Here is a 27,150-nt window from a genome sequence, read left to right on the forward strand (position 1 = left end):
GGGCACCGGTACAAGGGCACTACTGTATAAACTCGAATGGGCTGTTTTAGACGTTATTCATGCTGTTATACAGATATAAGTTTTACTGTGTATAAACGTAGACTTTTTTTATCAGAGGTCATTATTAGTACTGTGGGGTAAGATGGGATACCGTTAGCACATATTATCCCATTTTTCCTATTCTTATTTTTAACAACTGCCAACGCTCTATTAAAGTGTTAAGAATACGGTTGTCTAATTCTTTGAATATTATGTGTTTAATACCAAATGGGAAAAAATAAAACATGTCCCATCTTACCCCAGCCTTACTATATATTAGTCAGCCGTATACCACGCAGCATATATGCACGCAGGTCATTATAGCTGAGTGCTTTGTATGCGCTTTGATAGATAAGCGGAGTTCCAGATATCGCGGGCTGTGTAACAAATTGCCGCCGAATGTTTGTGACGCAACAATCTCACAATTTGTTACGTCACAGTCTCAATTAGTCAGTCACAATAGGTTATATATACTGTTGCTGTCAGGCGAATTTTACTCGTATTTTGAGCTGGCTTTTCAGGAATATTTCGCAAACCGACATTTTTCGCCTTTGAGTTTTATTGACCCCAATGAAGACTCTGTATGCAAAACGTTTTTAAGGAAATTTTGTCCGTAAGAGCTTCTTCAAATACAAGTATAATATGCCTTGCAGCATTATGTAGTTATACAAGCACAATAGGAACTAGGACGAGTTATTGCGTTCAGAATAAAAGTCATTGTTTTTATCGATCGTTTAATCGCATGCAATAAGAAAAACTAACGAACTTTGGTTTATAAGATGCTTGTTGGATATTACTTACAAATGTAATCAGCGTATCAGGGATAGGTGGTGTTTTTGTCAGTTTTAGAGATTTATTTAAAAGCGAAAAGTTTTCAGTAAATAGCTAAAGAAATGAATGCATCTTGTTCGTATGCCGGGGCAACGACAATCGTTATAAAACGGGTTTCTGTTTCATACATTTTGTGCCTGCTTAGGAGTTACCCTGTATGTAACTTATTTATCCTCGAATGGCGGGGCAACGACAGTCGTTATAACACTGGTGTTCATACACCTTGTGCTTGCTTACGAGTTACCATGTGTGTTACTTTGTGAGTAATTTTTTCTTAGAGTAAAGATCGACACGAAAAGATAAACCGATCTTATGAGTCGCTTGGCGACTAGACTGGATTTTAAGACCTGAGATTCTGGAAGTGTCTTTGTTTATAGAAAGGCCAACGCGTTGAATTTATTGCAATCTGGTTTTATATTATTTTGCAATTACCGGAAAAACAAGACAATTTAATTTATTGTTTTTCTCGTTTGTTTTATTAAACAATTGTTCACAAAGTTACATACGTCGTAACTCGTAATATAACGACTGTTGTTACCCCGCCACGCGAGAATAAACAAGTTACATACGTGGTAACTTGTAAGCCGGTACGGGATGTATATGGAACAGAACAACTCTTTTTATAACGACTGTCGTTACCCCGCTATGCGAGGATAAATAAGTTACATACCTGGTAACTTGTAAGCGGGCACGGGGTGTATGGAACAGAACAACTGTGTTATAACCACTGTCGTTGCCCCGCTATGCGAGGATAAACAAGTTACATTTAGCCTCGGTATTCTTATGTTTATGAATGAAACTTCGTTAGTGTTAGCTGCGTTGGCGCTTAAGGAGTCGAACGTAGATAAAAACCCACCCGTTTCACTTTTATTAGCAGTCAACCCTGACTGGCTGTGATGAACTGAAAACGTTATAGCGTTGATAATGCGTCACGTATTTTCCAACTTTCCAAACCCGATGATTGACGTTTGGTTGGTTTAAAACTATGTCAAAAAATGCAGTAATAATTATCAACAAAAAATCCCGAAATAAAATAACCATGTAAAACTGCAGCGTTTCGAAATGTTTTTTTTTTCGATTTTGTTATCTACTCCGAACTTTTTCGTAATAATTTAAACGGAATCATTTAAAAAAGAAAACTAATCACATGGTACTATATATTAGTCATAGTCGCCCTATTTGCCTACAAACTTTATTCATATGTTTCCGATTGAATTTTTGATAAACTTATTCTCAAAACTGTGCCTCGGCCCACCGGCCCACGGGTGTTATTCTTCGTCATGCTTTGATTAAAGCTTCGAAAACAAATTTTCGAATTTTTTTAATGTAAGTTTCCCATATACGTACACAATGGGAAAAGATAGGAAGTTTTTGTTGCGGGCTAATACGGAAATGTGTACAAAACATGTGATGGCTAATTAGTTTTACATTTTGTCAGAAAGAGCATAGTTCTAATTGAAATTAGTTTAAAAATGTCACACGCAGTAACATCTTGTGTGTCGTGGTAATGAGCCAACTCTGGCCTAAACTCAGGTCTCATGGTTTGCCACGCTGTAGGACCTCACCCACGCAGAATATGATTCTAATTGAGTGTTGGGTAATATTTTCATAGCAAAATAACTTCCCGGCCATTACGGCAAATGTTTATAATACTTTCACTCAGCTCAGTGGCGCTAAATGGGCTCGGTAGCCACTATAATATTAAGTGAGCTTACAGTGTTTCCATTAAAAAAAATCTACCGCTTATATTCGCTATCTAGGTTCTGCATGTGCAGCACTGCAATTTGTCCCGATTTGACAATCGTGCGGCATGAATTCTCGGCTTTTACGAAAGGCGCCACGAATTTCATTTTCTTTATTCTCCGTATTTTAGTTTAAATCGTTGTCAGTGAGTGTCGAGTCAAAGGTTTAAATTTATGTTTGAATGAACTCAGGTTACTGCCAGTTTGTCATTCATTATCAGCAGATTCTGGTCAAAAATCGAAACTTTATCTTTTTCCATCTGTCGTCTTTCCTAGAATATCTGAATAAATTCCTCTGCGTACGGACCTAACTCATGTATTTGCCAAACGTCTTATTTACAGAGCAGAGTTCTTATATGCGTGATTGTCGTACAAGTGGGAGGCGTATACGGTATAGTACGACTTATTCTCATATAGTGATATGTGGTAAGATGAATACCGCACATAATACTCAATAATTCGTATCGTGTTTTTAACAATTAACAACGCATTTCTGGTTCGTGATGATACGGTTTTGTATTTCTGTAAATATTCTTTGTTTACTACCAAATGGGTTGATAAAAACAATGAAAACATGAACCATCTTACCTCACCCTGCTGTATCAAAATTGTTTTGACCATTTAAAATGTTTTCAATAAAATGTTCCATCGTTTCCGTTTAAAAACCTCAATTTAAATTCTGTTTCAGTTGTTAAACTACTCTTTACTGGAAGTATTAAATACAAATTGACTTTAAATGAATTCGAAATTTAATTCTTTGAATGTTCAGGCGTGTCGTTAAATTTTACTGCATGTTTTTGTGGATTGGTTAAAATGAAAAATCAAAAAAATAAAGTGACCTGACGTGTGGATAAATAGCAAAGCAAGCATGGTTGTAGGAAAGTTAAGAACATCTAGACCCAGGAGGAATTCCTCCAAAAGAAGAAGTCGCAAGAACCCCTCAAAGGTTAGATCAGGATCGACAAGAGAACAAACAACACGTAAACTGATGCAGAGGAGACGAACTTGGCAAGGGCGGGAAGCAGTTTCAAGAAGTTTTGTCTTAATGTCTGAAGTTATGAAGAAAGTGCAGCAACGGTTTGATGGCGAGGTATTCGTGTAACCGGCGCATTAAACCTGGTATTTGTGGGGAACTGTCCCACAGTGCTTGGCATGCCTGCCTCTACCTCAAGGGGCACAATTCGAGGCCAGTCGCTGCTACCACTATAGGCCTTTTTGTCCCTGTAAACATCTTCTTTTCTCGCCGCCGCGTTGCAGAAGTTAGAGCGACTTCCTTTTAATTATAGATCACAAATTTAAAATAAAATTAGTTTTTATTTTTTGTTCAACTTAATCTCGAGGTTGATCCCGCTTCTACCGCACGCGATGCGGAAATAATACGCTTTTGTTTATATTGATATCGTCGCTATTTATTCAAATCCACGATGCGGATTCTCACAAAGTAGGGACTCATGTGGCGATTTCTTAATAATTCATGATCTGTTGCAACCTGGTTTTTGTAAGTCCGGATAAACTTGCTTTAATTAAATACTATTCCATTTTTTGTATTGGTTGTAAATAGAAAATTTAAATTATATGTTATAGCTTGGCGAGGTCATATACGACGTGGCTCGCTATAAGACCTGCAGTGGTTTAGGTCAAACTTGGACTTTATCGCAACGATATTTAATACCGGTATCCATCTTACCCCACCGTGCTATATCATGTGTTAGGGTGGGAAAGACAGGACACCTTTAGCACACAATATCCAAATATCTGGACTGTATTTTAACAATTACCTACGGTCTATGAGAGTCGTGAGGATACGGTTTTATGATTCGTTAAATGTTCTTTGTTTACTACCAAATGGGACGAGAAATTAGAATAAAAATGTGTCCCATCTTTCCCCACCCTACTATATACATTCACATCAAAACATCAATCACCATCATTGCCATATTTTCAGACCTACATTGTTGTGAACGATCAAGGTTCAATCTTCCGCTTCAGCAAGGCCGAGTCCCTTTTTCTATTCGGCCAGGAAAGTCGCCTCCGTAACGCCGCCATCAACCTCTTCATTAAGCCGATGTTTTCCAATTTCATAATGCTCGTCATCCTGTTTAACTGCGCATGCATGGTGCTGGAAAACCCGCCGCATTGGGTAGACGACTACTTAGAGTAAGTTATATTACTTAAGCAGTCTGTTTTTTTTTGTGAATGTTCGGGCTATGCTTACACCTTATGCCAGTAATTGGTCTTCGAGTGCTGGGGGTAATGAACCAACTCTTCCTAATTCTGGGAACTTGGGTAATAGGACAACTCTGGCGTAAATATAGAATAGACAACTGGTATATATACATATACTTTTATACCATTGTAAGACGGTGGTTGTTTTGGGGTATTGGGGTAATGAACCAACTTTGGTCTAAACCCTAAGTCCAAGCACCTCATTGGTGTAAAATATCTTAGAAACAATAAAAATAACGTACAATAAATTAATTAAAACAATAGAGAGAAGGGAAAATGTTGTTACAACATGTTAGACGTTATAATATATAGCAGGGTGGGGGAAGATGAGACACCTTTAGCACATAATAACCAAATATCCTGATCGTGTTTTAAACAATTAACAACGGTCAATGGGAGTTGTGGGCATATAGTTTTATAATTTCTTGAATGTTCTTTGTTTACTACTAAACGGGGCGAGTAAATAGAGGTAAAAGGTGTCTCGTCTTCCCCCACCCTACTGTATACTTAATAAAAAATGTCAAACTACATTTGTGGCTTCTAAACCCAATACAGCAGATACAGATGTTTTTACGCCTCCAGAATTGCGTGTTCGATTGATTTATAGCTCTCATAACATTCCATTTAATCCGATTTGAGAAAGGCAAATGTTTGGTTTGCGCTCCATTTAAAATTCACAATAGCGTAAACAGTGGCCTCTCTGTGTCAAAACATTGTCGTTTATCTTTGACCTTGATGGTTGCTACTTTATCGCCAAATTGGTTAGCCCTGTAACTTAAAGAGTTTCAGGATTCGAGGCTCGTCGCTGCTACTGTCATGGGCATTTGTGTCCTTGCTCAATACATTTAAATTGCAATTATTGCCTTAACACAGTGGTCACTAATGAGTTGTTCAAATTGTCAGCCGTACAGAAAATAATCACCCACAAAGTTACATACGCGTTTAAACTAATAAACGGGCACAAGGTGTATGAAACAAAACACCCGTGTTATACCGACTGTCGTTGCCCCGCCATGCGCGGATGAAAAGGTTGCATACAGGATAATTCGTAAGTGGACGGAATAATTCGTAAGTGAGGTGTATGAAACAGAACACTCGTGTTGCAATGACTGTCGTTGCCCCACCATGCGAGGATAAATAAGTTGCATTCATTCCTTCACTATATACGTTAACTCCCACATTACCTCAACAGATACGTTTTCACCGCCATCTACATAGCAGAGGCCACAGTTAAGATCACGGCAAGAGGTTTCGTCCTTCATAGTTTCTCATATCTACGAGACCCCTGGAATTGGCTCGACTTTATTGTCATCGTATCAGCGTAAGTACAATCTATTCTAATTGTACAGTGGGGTGGGAGAAGATGGTTCCCTGTTTCATTCTATTTTATCGGCCCATTTGATGGTAGTAAACATGAAACTTTCAAAGAATTATAAAACTGTACCCTTACGACTTCCATAGACCGTTGTTGATTGTTTGAAACCCGATCTGGATATTTGGATATTATACGTACCCAAAGTGTCCCATTACTCCCATATCCCCCTCCCTATACTATTATATTCTATTAAATTTGGGCGAGACTCAGCGCAAAGAACGCGAATGAATCTGGAATTTGGGCCACATTGTTTTCATTAACCCACCAAAAATCACTAGTTTACGATCGTATAAAATACAAGCATTTTGTTTTGTAAAGTCCCACGGCAGGCACGTCAGTTAGAAAAACGTAGTAACTTAGGAATACCCACACATGACCTTTCTCTTCTAAATATATGATTATTATATATTTATTTATATTTGAAGCAACATGTCTATATTTATTCATATAATGTGTGATACCATTAAATATTAGTTCTAAAGTCTTTAAAATAGTCGCGATACCATCGGGAAAATATTGTTTTTCGCGGGAATAGCAGCTTCAACTTCCCGCAAGTGATCACCAGTTACGCCCCTTCTTTTCAGGCTTGCCACGGAAATCCTAAAAGCCATCGTTCGCTCCACAATGCTGGGGCAGATTGCGGTTCTAAGGACGTTTCGTGTGTTGCGGGCGTTAAAGACAATGTCAGTAGTTCCCGGTAAGCAAATATCTCTCGTTACTTAGTCGTTAGATTACTCTATTATAATTACCGCTATAGTAATATTAAAATACAACGCACCGGTTGCCAGTGTTTAGTAGTAGGTCGGGGGAAGATGGGACGCCTTATCATTCTATTTTCTCGTCCCATTTGGTAGTAAACAAAGAACATTTAAAGAATTCTAAAACCGTATCCTCACGACTCCCATAGACCATTGTTAATTGTTTAAAACACGATCAGGATATTTGGATATCATGTGCTAAAGGTGTCCCATCTTCCCCCATCCTACTATATATATATCGACACGAATACACCGAACTTAAATATATAGACCGAAACGAGAAACACATATTCGTTAGAATACTTTTATAATTACCGCTACATGGTATTAATAACCAGTATTTAAAATACTGAAAAAAACGACTGCGCTTAAACTTTTTTTTCTTTTCAACAAACTTTTTCTTACTTTTTTTTCAACATAGAAAGCTTACTTCATTACTCTATTTCATTTTTCGCAATGACACAGCCAAACGCAGGGGTCCGTACAATATCTTCAATACAGACGGGAACGAAGTCATTCCTATTTATAACCAACCAAATCGCTCCGTTAGCCTTCGACAGGGGTTATTTTTCTGCGTTTTGACTGGTATATGAACGTGTCTTGTGGAAACACGTTGTCACCGAAGCGTAACAAAGCGATTTAATTAGTTAAAAAATACCAGGATTTTAAAACACGATCCAGCACGCAAAGGTAATCAATTTACTTTGCTTTCTAAAAGCTTAAATACAAGCTGTCTCGGAAAGTCAGTGATTTTCTCGTGTCCGTTAATGTCACGCTCAATTTGCTTTGCCGGTTCCTATGTTTTATTAATGACCAACTCGGCCGATCTAATGTCTCCCCTTATAATATATGTATCTTTACTGCTGCGGGCCTGCGGGACATTCCATGACGCATTGGTGGTATGTCTCATCAAGCTACAATTAAACCAACCCACGCTTTCATATTCAAATCATCGATTTAAACGTTCGGCCTATCTTATCTACCATTACGGGCCGGCGCCTTGGCGAAGTGGTTAGCGCGCCTGTCTGTTGCCAAGAATTTAAATGGAAGAATCCAAAAAATGTAATCACATGCAAAGTTACATACATGGTAACTTGTAAGAGGACACGAGATGTATGAAACAGAATTCGAATCTTAAGCTGTCACCTTTATAGACGTATGTGTCCCTGGGCGAGTCTTTGAACGAAAGACTGCTCCAACCTCAAACAGAGAACAATTTAAAACTTACTTCATTAATTTTCGAGGCGTTGCCACCATTGTGAACATATGTGCGAATATTATCCTTGGAAAGGACACTTAACGTAACTGCTATTAAACACGCAGAACAACTAACTTTGGACCAGGCTTGCTTACTAAAAGCTTCTATTGTTGCTTTATTACAATGAATCGTCTTTCATTCAATCCTCACGTGCCATCATTGTCGATTACAATAATTAGTTTTAAATGAATATTTTTTGGCAAACCACTGGTGTTATTTACCATTACTTCCCGTGTGGTCTTGCAGGTTTGCGGGGGATCGTGAAAGCATTACTTCGATCCATCCACGCACTGAAAGACGCCGTCGCCCTAACAGTGTTCTGCGTCTCAGTGTTCGCGCTGATCGGGTACCAGCTCTTTCACGGCACCTTGCGGCAGAAGTGTGTTTTGAGCTCGAACTCCCCAGTCCTTGCGCCAGATGCTTTATACGCACTTGATAAAGAAGCGAACTTCTTCAGACAAGAGTTTGATTTCGCCAGCGCATGTTTAAAACAAGACTTCAACGAGAGTTACAATGACAGCTCGCACTACAATACCACACCGGTGCAAACTTTAACGCCTTTATACCCACATCCTAAAGCCTGCCATCTTACCAAGTTTTTACCTCCATGCGATGGTACGCAGTGGTGCGATGAAGATGTTATATTTATTGAAAGGATACTGACCACGGTCAACAACACGCTAACTAAAGCTGTAAACCAATCCGAACAACATTGTGTATCGCAGCTTACGATGCCAATGTATGTATCAGCTTGGTCGTCTCTCGCGTATAAGGTGGGCTTACATATACCCAGCCTGAATAACGGTACATTTGATTGCGCGAATAGTACGGATAATAACACAAGCATTGAACCCTATTGCAATACCATGGTGCATATGGACATTGCTGACATAACGTGCCTTAGGGAGTCACAATACGGTGGTAATGGCTCATATACAAGTCACAACGCTTCAAAGGACTTGAAACACTGGGGTTCAAGGATGGCCTACGGTTGCAGTAGCGTCCCCAAGTGGTATGCAAGGAAACTGATAATATCTCTCCGGATCGTAACGCCAAACAACAAGAGTTCACCAGAGCTGTTGTTTTATTCCTCTGACCCAAAAGCCAAGGATTTAACGCAGTGGAAAGACGACGTTGAGAACCACTGCATGACGGAGCCGACGACGGGACTCTACTATTTCCCCATGTCTTCGAATAGACCGAAGCCGGAACCTATTTACTGCGCTATTGGAAACGAGTAAGTGATATATTTTGTTTATCCTTTTGATAACGGAGAACGTAATAATAATAAAATAACGAGGATAATGGAATTAGGTGCAAAAATACAGTCGTTAAAACATGGCGCGTAGCACAACTTCTAGGCGAGCACAGGGTGTACGAAACAGAACACTCGTGTTCGACTAGCGCCGCTCCGCCATGCGAGGATGAACAAGTTACATACATGGTAACTAGTAAGCTGGCACGAGGTGTATGAAACAGAACACCCGTGTTATAACGACTATCGTTGCCCGCCATTTGAGGATAAATAAGTTATACATGGTAACTAGTAAGCTGGCACGAGGTATATGAAACAGAACACCCGTGTTATAACGACTATCGTTGCCCGCCATGCGAGGATAAATAAGTTACATTTATTCAATAACTTACTCAATAAGCATGTTTAGTGATATGTGTCCACTGGGCTACGGATGTTACGAAGCCGGCGGGAACCCCGATTATGGTTACACGAGTTTCGATCATTTCTTCCTCGCATTTCTTACATCGTTTCGTCTTGTTGCGCTTGATTCGTGGAGCAGATTGTACTACTTGGTAAGAAATATAATAATTAATATTAACATATGTTTATGTGCTAGTGAAGAACCCATACGTTATCTTGACGCTAAACGTAACTACTATAATTACTAATTCGGTAGGAAATCAGTCTTGGTATTGAAGTAATGTGCGGAATCTATCATAAATCCCAAGTCCTTTACAAGGAATTCAACCATATAGAATAGAAGGAGATGTCCCAATACAAAAATAAAAGGCACCAGTAAAGAAATTGCTTAATACAACCTGTACATACTCTCAGACACTTCACACCATTGGAAAGACATATGCCATCTTCTATATAGTAGTTGTGCTTCTTGGTTCTTATTACTTGGTCAACCTTATCCTTGCTGTTGTATATATGGCTTATGAGGAACAACAGGCTGTTGTGGAAGAAGAAGAATTGGTGAGTAAACGATGTTCTGTATATTCAACACCAAAGTAAAGTTTTCCGGCCTCTAGCCCATAGTTTCCGGTTCAAGGCTCGATGCTGCTACCATAGTGAGTGTATGTGTCCTTGGGCAGGAAATAAAAAGTTATAGAAATGACAAATAACAGCATTTTGTATTCTATCACTTGGTAAATAGCATATTCTACGTAATATGAATAAACTAAACTTGTGAATTCCACAGGAAGCAAAAGAACGTGAAGCAGAGAAACGGGAACAAGAGGTTTGTGGTTTTTGTTTGTTTATGTTAAATTGCTTTTTCGTCCACTATTTCCATCCTAGTATTGTTTGTCCTTCAAATCAATTGGATTTACAAAGTTCAGCAAAAAGAGCATTAGATAGTTGCTGTTACTAAATGAATAAACCAAACTGTACACCAGTTAATCTTGGCGGTAATGAACTAAGTTACGCCCCAATTTTAAGTTCCATGGCGTGCCTCACTATAGAACCTCACCCATATAGAATAGAACGTGCATATACAATGTTAGGGTAATGGGTCAACTCTGGTCTAAATCTCAGGTCCCATGGCTTGCCTCACTGTAAGACCTCACCCATATAGAATAGAATGTGCATATACAATGTTGGGGTAATGGGCCAACTCTGGCTTAAATCCCAGGTCCCATGGCATGCCTCACTGTAGGACCTTACCCATATAGAATAGAATGTGCATATACAATGTTGGGGTAATGGACCAACTCTGGCCTAAATCCCAGGTCCCATGGCATGCCTCGCTGTAGGACCTCACCTATATAGAATAGAATGTGCATATACAACGTTGGGGTAATGGGACAACTCTAGCCAAAATCCCAGGTTCCATGACATGCTTTACTATTAGACACCACCCAAACACAGATAAAAATTAATGCGATCTTTACAGGGAGATGATTTGAGCGAATGTGATGATTGCGCGAGTGAGAGCGACGTGCCTAACAGTGAGATAGACGTTGAAACAGGCCGCTGGAAGATGGGTCTAATTACAACTTCGCTGGCATGCCATGAACCTCGACAGTTTTCCAACGACGGGAATTCGAGCGCAACATTTTCACCGTCGCCGTTTGGTTATAAAGAGTCGTGTCGTAGGAAGAGACGAAGGTATGTAGGAGACTGGCTTTTTATGGATTGTTTTATATAATAAGCTGCATGTGTATATTGTAGTAGCACTGCCTTGGTAGTTAGAGGGCTCGCATCCAAAGTAAAAGAAGATTTTAGAATCGATGCTACTCTCCAACTAATCAGTGACCACTGGGTTAAAGCAATTACTACTAACTGTCGTGCCCAAGGCTTAAGGGCAAACATACCATAATAGTAGCAACACTAAGTCTTAAACCTTTACTATTTGGTCTTTAAACAAACATTCCAACCACTGTGCCATGGCACCAGGTATTGATATAACAACCACAAACACAGTTTAAAATCATGTTCCATCCAGAATGCGACTTCGTTCACAATTGTCATCAAGAACCACCCTCCACCAACCTAGTGGAGATGATGAGCCAAGTAATCAACCGACCACTCTGCACAAGAGATCACAACGAAGCTCATCGTTGCGATACAGGTGTTATAACTTTCTATTCTATATAGGTGAGGTCCTACAGCATCATGTAATGGGACCTGGGATTTAGACCAGAGTTGGCCCAATATTCCAACATTGTATATGCACATTCTATGCTATATGGGTGAGGTCCTACAGCGAGGCACGCCATGGGACCTGGGGTTTAGACCAGAGTTCCCATTACCCCTTATTCTAGGTGCTATAACACATTGGCAACCACTGGAGCAATTTCCTCCAAGATTTTTCCTTGCTCATGGGCCTTTAATAGTAACAGCATTGAGCATTGAACCCGGTATCCTTCGGTTTAGTATCGGATAATTTTTTTTACACGCATTTAACTTCTTTTCTTCTCAGTGTTCGTTCCCATGGCGTGCAGAGTTCTGACACTTGTACTTGCTCCGATGACAGTTCAATGTACCAACATGGAGACATGCAACGACCGAAGCGACGACGCTCTCTCAGTAAAAGTAGGCGGCGGAGATACCGAAGAAAATCGCCGGTGAACCTAAAATCTTTGGAGGAAAATAAAAAGGACAAACATGAGGACAAACCTTCGATTCGGTTAATTGTGACTGAGATTGAATCTGAGGCAGAAAGTGGCCATCGCATGTTAAAGAATAAGCAGGAGAATCATCATGAAAAAAATGCAAACTTTCTTTCAGTAAACGAAGCATTACGCAGAGGCCGTATGTCGTCGTTATCGAGTGAAACATCATCTTGTAATGAAGTGTGCAATGATTGTTCAGAGCAGAACAATACAGAGAAAAAGCCATGTTTTAACCCAGGTGAATTGCATTATAACTTTGTTTATAACTTTTATTTAATATATTGTTTATTATATTACGTAATACTGATATATATATATTTAAAAACAAAAATCAAAGTAAAAAATATTTTTTTGAAAAGTATCAGTTAGGAGCATGTACCAATTGTATGTTATTTTGTAATAAACATAAAATGCAATGCTTTAGACAAAAACTCATGTCTAGTAAAATAACAAAGAAGTAAAAATTAAAAAAAAAAAAATGTACAGGTTAAGGGGATGTGCTATTAGTGTGTTTTTGCATTAAACATGAATTGATCTAATTTATTGTTTTTTTAGGTTGCTGTAACTCCAAGTTTAGTTCTACAGAATTCTCGTTCAGAAGGTTAAGTGATTCATCCTCCATGTGGGGAGATAATGAAAGTGAACAGGTAGAAATGAATGGGAGTAATATATATATATATGTAATATTATGTAAACTTTTATTGAAACTGAACCGGTGGCTCTCTGTTTTCATTGAATGAAGGAACTGAGTGACACGAGGTGTATAAATGAATGTAACTTATTTATCCTCGCGTGGCGGGGCAACAACATTTGTTACAACACGGGTGTTATGTTTCATACACCTTGTGCCCGCTTACAAGTTACCATGTAACTTTGTGGTTAAGTGTTGGCCTATATTTCCTGGTTTAGAGACAAACGCTCTAACCACTGTTTTACGGCAATTCGATGAAAATCTTATTTAATGTTAAGCTTTATTCAAACTGCAAGCACAGATTACATTTGTGTTTTGTATAACTTGTATTTTTGGCATGCCTGGCGTAGCTCACTCATATAGAATATCATGTGCATATCAAAATATTTTCTAACCATAACTTACACAGGTTGTAGAAGTGGAAATTGCACAAGACGAAAACATCGGCAGAAAACTTCCCGTACGATCTCCTACCACCAACAAAGACACTGAAAACCAGAAACCAAATGAAACTTTGCTATCCCACCAACACCATGTTATACACACCAAGAAACAGAGCCCTAACTCTCTATTCCCTGCTCCAACTAACACCCATGCAAACCGCCTAAAGACGATGAAGGGTTGCAATACACCGCCGATGTTTCTTAGGAACGAACTCAGAAAAGACGGCAACGGCAGTTGTGTGAACGGGAGTAAAACCAATAAAGGAAGCCATGTTGGAATTGAGGACGACTACGATTGCTATTTGATGGAAAATAAATTCGGTAAATCAAGTTTTTTAGATTTTAAATTAATTAATTAATTCAGCACTGTGGCACAAAGGTTTTATTGCTTGCTTCTGGTCTAAAACATACTGGGTCAAGGAATCCCTTTATATTATTCTATATATCTATTTGTGGCACTTCATATCATGAAACATGAGATTTGGGCCAAAGTTGAATCAATAAAACTTATTTATCCTTGCATGACCGGAAAGCGACAGTTGTTATAACATACGAGTTACATTGTATGTAACTTTGTGGGTTGGCCCATTACCCCATCATACCGGGAATTAAACTAAAGTTAATATTATCATCCACAATTATAGGAATGGGGCCAGCTGAGTATTTCCAAACCAACAACAACCTGCTATCACCTGTCAATCCATCGCCTGTCAAAACAACTGGTGATCCTGCTGCTGATGATATCAATATCGATGAGGATCAAACGATTGCTGTGATATCTGAGGATGGAAAATACTATGAGGTCGGTAAATGAATGTAACTTGTTAATGTATATGATTTCCCTGTAAGGTGTCTGGTATGTATGAATGAATGAATGTAACTCAGTTATCCTAATGAAAACTCAACTCTGGGCATGAGGTGTATAATTGAGCGATGTGTGTCATGAAGACACACGTTTAGTTATTTACAACGACAGTTGTTGTAACACTGGTGTTCTGTTTCATACACCTCATGCCCGCTTACAAGTTACCATGTATGTAACTTTGTGGGTGTTTTTATTTCGTGTATTTGTTTGTTATATATGGCTGACAATTCAGAGACCCTTAGTATATTATGATTATTATTTTTTACTTTTTCCCAGTATCAGGAGAACTATGACGTTGTCCAACTTGAAGAGAAACTGGATGAGAGGAGTGCGATGCTGACTGACCAATGTAATACACAATCTTACCACTGTTTATCTAAAGTATATTTTGTGCTTAGTAAAGGTGGCTGTACACAGTATCCGTCATGCGAATTCGCTTGCAAAGTCGCATGCAAACCCATTACCGAGTTTTGCATGCAGCAGCGAAATCCGAACAAAACAGACAAAATGGACGAATTCCGGATACTGTGTACAGCCACCTTTACTTTTCCCAACTAGATTTACTTGAAGCATCTTTCATTTGTTTAATTTTTATCTCTTATAAAAACGGTCATTTGGTTTCTTATTCCCTTTTGTTCGATTTCTAATAAATTTTAATTTTGATTTATTACGTTTAAAAAAAGCTCTTCTGGTAATTATTTCTCATTCTTGCTGTAAATAATTTGACTTTTGTGTTTAGAGAGATAGATACAATTATGCCTGCCACCAAACTGTTTAATAAACTACTTTTATTTAACTTTAAGTTGTTCAAGCCAACAGTTTAAAGTTGCAATAAATGGTGAGAAAAACCATCTTAGATTACGATACCTTGCAGTAACAGTTCAAACAAATGAATTATATTTATTTAACTTTAAGTTGTTCAAGCCAACAGTTTAAACGACCTTTATTTACCTTAGTTTCCGACATCTCCCCGACATCAAGACGAGCCAGGTGGAAGCTAAAGAACAAAAAGATGACGGATCGTTACCAGAAGTTTTCGAGGGCGTTTGTGAATTTGTTCTGCAAATGGAGGTGTTGCCCTGCTGGGTGGTCGGTGAGTCATCAATAGTGGGTGTGATGTCATAGTGTGTGTTTATGTTTTGCATGTGATGTCATAGTGTGTTAACAATTTTAAAAAAAATCAAAAGCCATTTTAAATAATAAGAAAGCAATAGGCTGATATTCTAAGTTTCATTCCTCACCTTAATAGAATAGAATCTCTATTATTAGGTGTCTATAAATTGCCTCAGTTAGGTCTAGATGGTAGCACCCTGGCTGTTGGGGTAATGGGGCAACTCTGGCCTAAATTTTATGTGTATATACAAATTTTATGTGTATGTCATTAAAAAATTGGTAAATTTATAATGTATATACAATATAACTAAAATATTAACTTGCTAAACCGTATTTTATTGTTTAGAAAATCCAGCGTAAAGTTCGCCGAATCGTGCTCAACCCGTTCACTGACCTCCTTATAACTTTATGCATCGCCCTAAATACTTTGTTCATGTCATTGGAGCAACACCCGATGGAGGCTTGGTTCGCCAAGATCTTGGACAACGCTAACGTGGTGAGATTTTATTCCTCGGTATTTATTTAAAAAGATAAAATTTGGGTACTTAGCTTTTTAATGCGGGAAGCTACTACTAGTGTAAGCACTATACATAAGTGGCAAATTCTACAAAGTTGACATTCTTTCCCACTTTTTATCCATAGTGTGTTTTAATGACTGCTGTTTTGTTGTTGATTTTCTTCTTTTTGTTTAGAAAGATTAGAAAAATTATGTTATGTTAAAATTTTTTTTGTTTTTGGTTTGTTTTTGGGGTAAAGTTAACTAGTTTGTTTTGTGTTTTGTGAAGGTGTAAGATAAGGATTTTCTAAAAATAGTGTTTGTGTTTATGCATTAATTCAAGTTTGTGCATTATATACGCTAAACCTAGAAAATGTATATTTTAAAAGTAGCATAAACATTAAACTATGAAAGTTTCAATGTAAATTGCAAATGTAAATTATTAAAGAAGCAGAAACATTAAAACTATGAAACTATGTTGCTACCATGTTGCTAACAATAAATGTTTTCCACAGTTTTTCACGATTGTCTTCACTGTAGAGATGCTAATGAAGATCATAGGGTTAAGTCCGTACACTTATTTCAATGAGAGATGGAATGTGTTCGATGCAGTCGTCGTGCTTTTCAGTTTGCTTGAACTTTTACTTAACTCAACTCAAGGTCTCTCAGTGTTCAGAGCGTTTCGATTAGTAAGTTGATTGAATGTAACTTATTTATCCTCACGTGGCGGGCATTGACAGTCGTTATAACACAAGTGTTCTGTTTTATACACCTCGCGCTCGCTTACGAGTTACCATGAATGTAACTTATTTCTTCTCGCATGGCGGGGCAACTACAGTCGTTATAACACAGGTGTTCCGTTTCATACACCTCGTGCTGGCTTACGAGTTACCACGTATGTAACTTATTTATCCTTACGAAGCGGGGCATTGACAGTTGTTGTAACACGGGTGTTCCGCTCCGTAGGCCTCTTGCTTGCTTACCAGTCATCAAGTATGTAACTTTGTAGGTGATTTTTCGAGGATTTAATTTTAAAAGTTTTTTTAGTTTCACTTGTAGTCTTCTGTTTTTTCCTTAGATGCGAATACTGAAGCTTGCTAAACAGTGGCCAACCTTGAACAAACTGTTGAGGATAATCGGTAAAACTTTGGGTCAACTTTGGCACCTGACTCTTGTCTTGTTTCTTGTTCTTTTCATCTTTGCTGTGGTAGGGATGCAGTTACTCAGGGAATCTTACATCTCCCATTACTTAGAACACAATCAGGTTGGTGGGAATTACCTTTAATGTTTCGCTAGCAATTTGTTTGTGTATTGAACGAATGAATGTACCTTTTTAACCTACATACAATGACAGTTGTATTATGTTCTGTTAGCTTGGATACCACAAACCTTTTAACACAATGTGATTGGTGAGAACGACTTGTCTTTATAATATGGGTGTTTTTATAGATGAATGAATGTAACTTATATATTTCTGTGGGACACAACAGTCATTATACCATGGGTGTTCTGTTTCATACACCTCGTGCCTGTTCACGAGTTACCACGTATGTAACTTATTTATTCTCGCATGGCGGGGCAATGACAGTCGACAGTCGTTATAACACGGGTATTCTGTTTCACACACCTCGTGCCTGTTCACGAGTTACCGAGTATATAACTTTCTGGTTGGATTTTTTTGGTGTGACTGACAATCTGAGCAACCCATTAGGAACCACTGGTAATAGAATTTAAGTGTCTTGCCCAAGGAATAGTATGCGATTTTATTCCTAAAGCTGTGTTTGTATTCTATCAAACAAACCTGAGATCTAAGAGCACAGTTGTCCAATTATTATATAAAACTACTTTGTGTTGGGGTAATGGGTTAATTTTTACCTAAATCTTAGGATTCATGGCGTGTCACACCGCAGGGCCTCACCCACTAAGAATAGTATAGAATAGAACAAAGCTGTGGGTATTTAGAACTTACTTCACAACTTTGTGTTTTATTTCTCAGCGTAAACTACCAGGTTTGGGGGCAGGGTTGACCCATTACTCTGTAAAGCTGTATTTACCTATCATGTCATTTGACACAAGGTGTTGTTTTATTTCCAGGGTAAACTACCAAGGTGGAATTTCATTGATTTTCCTCATTCATTCATGGTGGTGTTCCGTATACAATGTGGAGAATGGGTTGAAAATATGTTTACTTGCCTCAATGTTGCCCCTCCTGGTATTTGTATCCCTCTGTTTATACTTGTGTATATCATTGGGAACTTGGTGGTAAGTTATAACTTGTTTATTCTTGCATGCAAATACAAATAAATTAATGTGTTTTATTCTATATGGGTGAGGTGGTTGCTTGCCTGGAATTTAGTCCAGATTTTGCCCATTACTCTAACCCATACTGCTTTCTTTGGGGTTAAAAGAATCAGTGTAGCTTATTTATTGAATAGTCTTATTGTTTTTTTTACTATAGCTGTAATCAAGGAATTACTCTAAAATTGATTGCTTAGTCTACCATTAAAAACTAGGGTGTAAAGCTATCTTTACTACATTTACTCGCTCCAGCATAAAAATACTTTAAAAGACAGGAATATTTAAAGTTCTATTTCATTGTCAGATTCTCAACCTTTTCCTTGCTTTGCTTCTCAACTCGTTCAGTGGAGACGTTTTACAGCAAACCACCAGCGAAAACAGCAGCATTTCTGAAGCGTTCCGACAGTTTGTGGCTTGGGCACGAAAGCAAAGAAGCAGAATACAAACTATACCTTTTAATGTAAGAAGTCTAAACCTTTTTGTTTTTAGTGGTGTATATGGGGGGGAGGACTTTAAGCGAGATACTTAACAGTAATTGCTTCAGCGCAGTCGTCACTAATGGTTTGTCTAAATTAACAGCCAGACATGAAAACTAAATAAAATTTACAAACAAAGTTACATACGTGGTAACTCGTGTTATAACTACTGCTGTTGCCCCGCCATGCGAAGATAAATAAGTTACATACATGGTAACTGGCAAGCTGGCACGAGGTGAATGAAACAGAACACCGTGTTATAATGGCTGTCGTTTTCCGGCCACATGAGGAAAAAGAAAGTTACATTTACCCATTCAATTGAGAAATTGTTTTAAATATTCATAACCCCCTTTACCTTCTATAGACATTCTGTTGTCAAATGGTTAAACTTGGGGTAAGGAACACGCCCAAAAACCCAATGAAGATGGAGGTAAAGAAGACGATGTCGCAGAGTAGCGAATGTAATGTTATAACTAATACGGAGATGACAACGTTTACTGCGATCACTGAAGACAAGGATTCAAATGGTGATGCATGCGCAGGTAACTACATTCATTGCAATTTGTTTATAATGTAACTTGTATGTTTGTGTAACCTGGGGGGTAGAAAATTTAATATATTATTGCTGCCGCGTAAAGATAGTGCTTGTTACCTTCGTTTTTGGAATTAATACGCAGGTAAATCCAGAAAAATTTGCTGCGAAATTATATACATGGTAACTCTTAAGCGGACATGAAGTGTATGAAACAGTACAACCGTGTTATAACGACTGTCATTTCCATGCGATGCGATGACAAATAAGTTGCACTCTTTAATCAAAAAACCTTTACCTATTTTCAGATGAAACTGACCCAATGTTACAATCACCCAAACCGCATACCAATGGAAATGCTAGCCATGATAAACAAAGTGGAACTAACCACAAAACCAACCACGAGCCATGCAATGATAACACTGAAGTATCGGTTCTATCACGCAACGGATCTTTAAAGGAACCGAACCACAACAGCAAGAGCCGTAACGACAGTGTGTGCGCCATTGTGCAAGAATCTAATGATTTACTCAACAACCCAAACAAAGAGACTTGTAAAGAGAAACGGAGTCGTAGCGTGACCCCTGAAGGCCGGTGCTCATCCAGGGTTTCTCGGCGTCGTAACTCAATGACGTCGCGCGCCTCGGAGTCGAGTTCTATCCCTCTATCTCCAACTTCAAGCTCCCACCGTCGAAGAAAAGCTTCCGTAAGCGCTAGAGACCGGTACAGAGGGATCCGAAGCAGTGTGGGTGAAGGATCAGGGGGCGAAGGGATAAAAGAAAATGGAAGGGAGGATAAATTAACAAATAAAAATCATGTAAGTTTATTAATGTAATAACTTAATTTGTCTCCTCAATTACGGTAGCAAAGATTTGGAAATATTTTAAACGAAAAAGACAGGACATAGCGACAAAACAACAGTTGTTAAAACACGCTTATAGTTAAAAACTTATAAAAACGTGTTAGGAGACGGTTTGGTATTCTGGCAATGCAAAACCTTGTAAATAATATATAAATGACTTGTTTTGGGCCAACTCTGGTCTAAATCTCAGGTTCCATGGCGTGCCTCACTGTGGGACCTTACTCATATAGAATAGAATGTGCATATACAATGTTGGGGTAATGGGCCAACTCTGGCCTAAATCTCAGGTCCCATGGCATGCATCACTGTAGGACCTCACCCATATAGAATAGAACTCAGTCTTATCTGCGCTTTTATTCTACAAGTTTGCACAACTGTAGTTACCCGGTCATGAGAGGATAAACAAGTTACATTCCTTTATCTTATGAATCATACATTTATTTCAACCTGTAGAACCAAGTTCAAGATGGAGATAAAACTGAATCAGTGGAAGAAGAGAATGAAGTAAATGAAACTGAAAATGAAAAGGTAATTAAAACTTTCCATATGCTACATATTTGATTAGTAGATGCTGGGGAGGAATTAAATACAGTTACACTCATAGTTGTCAAAAATAGGGAACCTCATTGATTAATGTGGTGAATACAATATACTTTGGCTCTGCTTGTTTGTATAGACACCTAACAGCAGGGTAAAATCTGAGGTGACATTGTTAAAATACAGTTACACTCATAGTTGTCAAACATAGGGAACCTCATAGATTAATGTGGTGAATGCAATATACTTTAGCTCTGCTTGTTTGTATAGACGCCTAACAGCAGGGTAAAATCTGGAGTGACATTGATAAAACACAGTTACACTCATAGTTGTCAAACATAGGGAACTTCATTGATTAATGTGGTGAATGCAATATACTTTGGCTCTGCTTGTTTGTATAGACAGCAGGTTAAAAGCCTTTTTTTGCGTTTTTTTTTATTTTTGAGAAGGGTTTATTGACTGGTTAAACCAACATACAATAAACTCACCAACTTTTCCCTTTTTAAAATTCCAGAGTAAACTCCAGCCCTGCTTTTCATGCTGGACAAGCGAACCTCTGAGCGGTCCATGGTTTGAAATGCGGGAGTTTATGCACAAGATAATTATTCATCGATATTTTGAAAATATCGTCATTTTCTGCATTCTACTCAGTACTGTGACTCTGGTGACTGTCTTTAATATTTTGATGATTTTAATTTTTAAACCAAATTATTTGTAGTTTAAGAAAACTGTGTTTCTGGGCTGTTATGTTTGTATTAAAACTGACAAGAAATCTTGGTATTTTATTTTTTACAGATTTTATTAAACTTTAAAATAATGCACTAATATTAGCTTTATTAGTTTTTTCGAAACATTTAAAATAAAAGTAAACGTTTCCTACAAAGTAATCCTTGCAATCTTTTTATTAAAACCGACCAGAACATCTGTGTTTTATGTAGCTTTTCCCATGTTTTATATATCTTGTCCAATTTTAACCTCCAATTTAGCAAAAATACATCCAATTGTTAGGATGTTTATGAATTAAGAAATATAGTTTTTGCATTCAGTAAAATTAAAAAAAAAGGGCTTGTATTTTATTCAATTATAACAAGTTTTAAAAATTGTTATGTTTTTGCTTTTTTAACCATTTTAAGCTTCTCGACTATGATCAAAGATAGAAATAACAGTTTTTATTATTTCTTGTACTTTCTTAGGCAATGGAAGACATCCATATTGACAAAAGGCCAGCCATGAAAAAGGTGGTTCACATAATCGATATATTTTGCTGCATATTTTTCACGGTTGAAATGCTCATGAAATGGATTGGAAAAGGACTTCGTTCTTATTTCACTAATCCTTGGTGTTGCTTGGACTTCTTTATAGTTCTGGTAAGTATTTTTCACATTGTTACCTGAATTGTTCTTATTTACCCTCTATTTTTAACTATTTACCTAATTCTGGTAAGAATTACTTTAATCATAAGATTTCTACTATTGTTTTAGTTATAAGATTTCTACTATTGTTTTAGTTATAAGATTTCTACTATTGTTTTAGTTATAAGATTTCTACTATTGTTTTAGTTATAAGATTTCTACTATTGTTTTAGTTATAAGATTTCTACTATTCTTTTAAATAAAAGAAAGCAGTTTTGACTCTCATTTTATACATTTTACACTTTTTCACTTTATTACTGTCACCAAAGTCTTGATAAGAATTAGTTTATTTATAGTGTCGTCTAAATTGTTCTTATTTGCTTTCCCAGTGTTAATTTGTTTCTCAGTTTGTTTCTTGCAATTACTTTAACTAGAATAAAAAATGTTTGAAAAAATAATCACCCACAACTTATTTGGTTACTTATCAGCGGCGAGAGGTGTAGGAAACAAAACACATGTAGTATAACTACTCAAAAACACCCTGGGTGTCACTGTCAGAGTAATGGTCTGAATCTTACCTATATCTCAGGTCCCATAGTATGCCATGCTGTATGACCTCACCCACGTAGAACAGAATATATATATAAATGTAATAGTGTTATTTAATTTTTTTTACAGAACTCCTACAGCATTTCTACTTATTCACTACCACAGTATATTCAAATCTATAAATATTTTATGGCTTTCAGGTTTCCCTGGTGAACATTTTCATGGCATCAAACCAACGTGCAGACTTCAGTGCACTTCGTGCATTAAGAACATTTCGTGCACTGCGGCCCCTACGTGCACTTTCACGGTTCCAAGGCATGAAGGTAACAATAATTATTTTTTAGTGTGATTGTTTAAACTTTAATCTCCCGTTGTTGGCTCGGTGGTTAAGCGCTTGCATTGTAACCAAAGGGTACCGGGTTCAATGCTCGATACTGATACCAATAGGCGTATGTGTGTTTTGGCAATACACTTAACAGTAGTAGCTCCAACCCAGGGGTCACTAATGGGTTGTAGCATCTTTTGTGTCAGAATAATGTGACAACTCTAACCTAAATCCCAGGTCCCATGGCATGCCTCACTGTAGGACCTCACCCATATAGAATAGAATGTGCATATACAATGTTGGGGTAAAGGGCCAACTCTGGTTTAAATCCCAGGTCCCATGGTGTGCCTCACTGTAGGACCTCACCCATTTAGAACAGAATGTGCATATACAATGTTAGGGTAATGGACCAACTCTGGTCTAAATCTCAGGTCCCATGGCATGCCTCACTGTAGGACCTCACCCATATAGAATAGAATGTGCATATACAATGTTGGGCAAATGAGCCAACTGTGGTCTAAATCTCAGGTCCCCCGGCATGCCTCACTGTAGGACCTCACCCATATAGAATAGAATGTGCATATACAATGTTGGGGTAATGGGCCAACTCTGGTCTAAATCCCAGGTTCCATTGCGTGCCTCACTGTAGGACCTCACCCATATAGAAAAGAAAAGACTACTCAATCATAAACACACACATATATATTTGTTAGTTTCCTAATTCCATAAATATTTACACAGATAGTGGTGGATGCGTTGATAAGAGCCGTGCCTTCTATAACCCACGTGTTCTTTATATGCATGATATTCTGGCTCATTTTCAGGTAAAACTCAAACAAATTGATATACACCGTCATAATGGTTTAACAGTAACTTTAGTTTACGCTCATATTTTGAATGTAATCAAATAAATACATAAAAGTTGTTTACTTTGGGATAATATTCCACATCCGATCAAGTCTTTACCAAGTTGTCCAAAATGTGAAGCATATTATATCGACAGTAATATTATTGTTACGTCCCAAATTTTCTATTTTAATTTTATTTTTTCACCTTTATTACAATAACAAAAAAAACAAGTAAAATTATGCATTTTATCTCCCAGTGTTCTCGCCGTGAATATCTTTGGATTTGTTCCTTTGACCATTTTGTTCATTTTTACTTAAAATGCATATTTCTAATTACTGCAACAGTTTCCATTCCTTCTGTTTATTTTTTTTTGCTGTAACCCATTACTGTAACCAAAAATGCAAAGCAAAGTAAAATTATATTTTATCTTCTAGTATTCTCGGGGTAAATATCTTTGGAGGTCGATTCGGCCGATGTGTTTCTCTAATGACCGGTGACATCATGCCCAATCCAAGACCAGAAGATATTGTTGGAAACAATACGATCTATGACAAATGCTTGGTTAACAATACCCTGTTGTTCGACTACCTCAGAGGAATTATAACATCGCGAGATATTTCATCCGATCTGGTGTTACCGATTATCCGCAATAGAACGGAATGCGAACTCTGCGCTAATATGTAAGTAATGTGACAATGTTTAACTCATAGTATTGTAAAGATATAGGGATATTTATTAGTAATAAAAGCACATACGTACAGAACAAAAAACACTGATATGTAACTGGTTTGCAATGCTTACTTTATAAACCCATGGTGTCAACAAAAAATTGTTGTCGTGCCGCCATATGTTGGTTCGACAATGTTTAGCAAGACATTTAACTGCAATTTCTTCAGCCCAGTGGACTTAATGATTTGTTTAAATTGACAGCCATACAATGTATAAAAACAGAGTATTTTTAATGACTGTTGATTTGGTGTTAATGTTTTTCTCTTCCATGCTCTATCTATTTGGTCTTTGTATTCAAAGAGATAAACAACGATTTATTTTCCAACCTTCCCCCCATAAGGATGAACACCACCTTAATCAACTGGCAGATACCAAGCGTCAACTTTGACAGCGCCCCCCGTGGATTGCTTGCGCTGCTGCAGGTTGGGTTTATGTTGTTGTTTGTATTATGTGGTAAACAATCGCCCAAGTTACATACGTGGTAACTTGTAAGCGGGCACAAGGTGTATGAAACCTGTGTTATAACGACTGTCGTTACCTCCTCATGCCAGGACAACACTTGAATTCAACTTTATAAACAGTTTGGACCACTTATTCCAATAAAGAATTTACTTTTTCCATCACCATATTACTTTTTCACAAATTTATTTTTTCACAAATTTACTTTTTTACAAATTTACTTTTTTCACAAATTCACTTTTTCACCACAAATTTATCATTTTAATTTTCTTCTTTTTCCAGATTGCCACCTTCACTGGTTGGATTGAGATCATGGGTTCGGCAATCGACATCACAGGCATCGAGTCGCAACCTCGTTACGAGAATTCCTTTTACAATTATCTTTACTTCTGCGTCTTCATAATATTCGGAGCATTTTTCTCACTCAATTTATTCATTGGTGTGATCATTGATAACTTCAACCAACAGAAGATTAAGACTAAAGGTAAGTTTGTTAGTCTTATTTTACTTTATTCTGCATTAGTGAGGTCCCGCAGCGTGATATTTTATAGGACCTGAGATTTAAGCCAGAGTTAGCCTATTACCGTCATAATAATTAAAGCTAAAGTTAAAACTAAAGGTTTCCAGTTACTTTAACATGATATTAAGTTTGTAAAATATTGTTCTTATTAATAAATGAATGTAACTTATTTATCATCGCATGGCGGAAACGACAGTTGTTATAACACGGGTTTAACACCTCGTGCCCACTTACGAGTTCCCATGTATGTTACTTTGTGGGTGATTATTTTATTTTACCTGAGATTTAAACCATGATTAGCCCCTAATACCACAACAATCAGAAATAATGTTAATATTGCAGTGTCATTGACAATATATTTAAATGCTGGGATTTTTCTTCGCTGTATGTACTTTGTGGCTAATTGTTTTGAGGGCTCAGTTATTTACACATCCCATACACAGGTGGAGAAGATGGCGTATTCTTAACTGACGAACAGCGGAGATATTACAACGCAATGAAGAGAATGGCCTCAAAAACTCCCAAGAAACCAATACCAAGACCAAACAGTCGCTTTGCCAACAAGGTTTCATAATTTCATAAATTCTGTATCGCTGTTACATAACCCCTTAGTGAACACTTTCTGTATAATTGTTTTGCCTGACAATGTTGGCAACCCATTAGTAACCACTGGTTTGGAGCAATTGCCGTTAAGTGTCTTGCCCTAAGACACATACGCCCACAATGGTAGCAGCATCTTGCTTTGGAGCCAAGTAGTTTCTGGTTAAGAGGCAAGCACACCAACTACTGCGCCACATTGCGGTGTTTCACGAGACATCCTTAAACAATTTACCCTTTTTTTACAAATTTAAAAGTCAGCCAGAGATACCACTACAGGAACTTTATTTTTTTTCTTTCCATTAATTTTTATTTTTTTAGATTTACGACATAGTGACCGATCGCAAGTTTGAGATTGCAGTGATGGGGTTGATCATGTTAAACCTGGTTGTCATGGCGATCGAGCACCATGACATGTCACCTGAAATGTACAAGCTCTTGCAAAACTTTAACCTTGGATTTATATGTAAGAGCTATTAGTAGTTTTGCTTTAGTTTAATACATGAGTAAATGTAACTTATTCATGTGTAGTGATAATAGTCGTTATAACATGGGTGTTCTGTTTCATACACCTTATGCTTATTTGCAAATTACCGTGTGTATAACTTATTTAACCTCGCATGACGGGCAACGACAGTTGTTATAACACGGGTGTTCTGTTTTATACACCTCGTGCCCGCTAAGAGTTACCACATATTGAACTTTGTAGGTAGTTGTTTTATGTTTGGCTTTAAATCCTTAGGTTGAAGCAATTAATAATAAGTGTCATACCACCTCGGTAACTGTGTAGATTAGTTTGTTTGGCTAACAATTGGAGCAATCCAAAAAAAGAACGAATGTATTTCTTCTGCAGGTGTTTTCTTGTTACCACG

General features: G+C 37.6%; 1 protein-coding gene across 4 annotated transcripts in view; it reads left to right on the top strand.

Moving 5' to 3' along the window:
* Positions 1–27,150, top strand: part of LOC149739314 (sodium channel protein type 9 subunit alpha-like) — a 53,891-nt gene that overhangs the window by 20,465 nt on the left and 6,276 nt on the right. For 3 of the 4 annotated variants that reach the window (XM_089873944.1, XM_089873945.1, XM_089873946.1), the window contains 32 exons: positions 4,558–4,769; positions 6,031–6,159; positions 6,798–6,910; positions 8,476–9,466; positions 9,894–10,038; positions 10,301–10,444; positions 10,671–10,709; positions 11,364–11,578; positions 11,916–12,041; positions 12,393–12,823; positions 13,141–13,232; positions 13,686–14,040; positions 14,364–14,521; positions 14,861–14,933; positions 15,541–15,677; positions 16,044–16,193; positions 16,709–16,882; positions 17,272–17,457; positions 18,288–18,455; positions 18,796–18,951; positions 19,332–19,509; positions 19,808–20,316; positions 20,815–20,889; positions 21,413–21,562; positions 22,092–22,265; positions 23,000–23,122; positions 23,866–23,948; positions 24,408–24,653; positions 25,043–25,124; positions 25,444–25,645; positions 26,125–26,246; positions 26,600–26,744. In XM_089873944.1, coding sequence (XP_089730070.1) covers positions 4,558–4,769; positions 6,031–6,159; positions 6,798–6,910; positions 8,476–9,466; positions 9,894–10,038; positions 10,301–10,444; positions 10,671–10,709; positions 11,364–11,578; positions 11,916–12,041; positions 12,393–12,823; positions 13,141–13,232; positions 13,686–14,040; positions 14,364–14,521; positions 14,861–14,933; positions 15,541–15,677; positions 16,044–16,193; positions 16,709–16,882; positions 17,272–17,457; positions 18,288–18,455; positions 18,796–18,951; positions 19,332–19,509; positions 19,808–20,316; positions 20,815–20,889; positions 21,413–21,562; positions 22,092–22,265; positions 23,000–23,122; positions 23,866–23,948; positions 24,408–24,653; positions 25,043–25,124; positions 25,444–25,645; positions 26,125–26,246; positions 26,600–26,744 — 6,283 coding nt within the window. Of the gene's footprint in view, positions 1–3,357; positions 3,703–4,557; positions 4,770–6,030; positions 6,160–6,797; positions 6,911–8,475; positions 9,467–9,893; positions 10,039–10,300; positions 10,445–10,670; positions 10,710–11,363; positions 11,579–11,915; positions 12,042–12,392; positions 12,824–13,140; positions 13,233–13,685; positions 14,041–14,363; positions 14,522–14,860; positions 14,934–15,540; positions 15,678–16,043; positions 16,194–16,708; positions 16,883–17,271; positions 17,458–18,287; positions 18,456–18,795; positions 18,952–19,331; positions 19,510–19,807; positions 20,317–20,814; positions 20,890–21,412; positions 21,563–22,091; positions 22,266–22,999; positions 23,123–23,865; positions 23,949–24,407; positions 24,654–25,042; positions 25,125–25,443; positions 25,646–26,124; positions 26,247–26,599; positions 26,745–27,150 lie in introns of those variants that run through there. The other variant, XM_089873947.1, reaches the window with a different exon arrangement.

Source organism: Ciona robusta, chromosome 3 (genome assembly GCF_009617815.1).
Source record: "Ciona robusta chromosome 3, ASM961781v2".
Classification (NCBI taxonomy): Eukaryota; Metazoa; Chordata; class Ascidiacea; order Phlebobranchia; family Cionidae; genus Ciona; species Ciona robusta.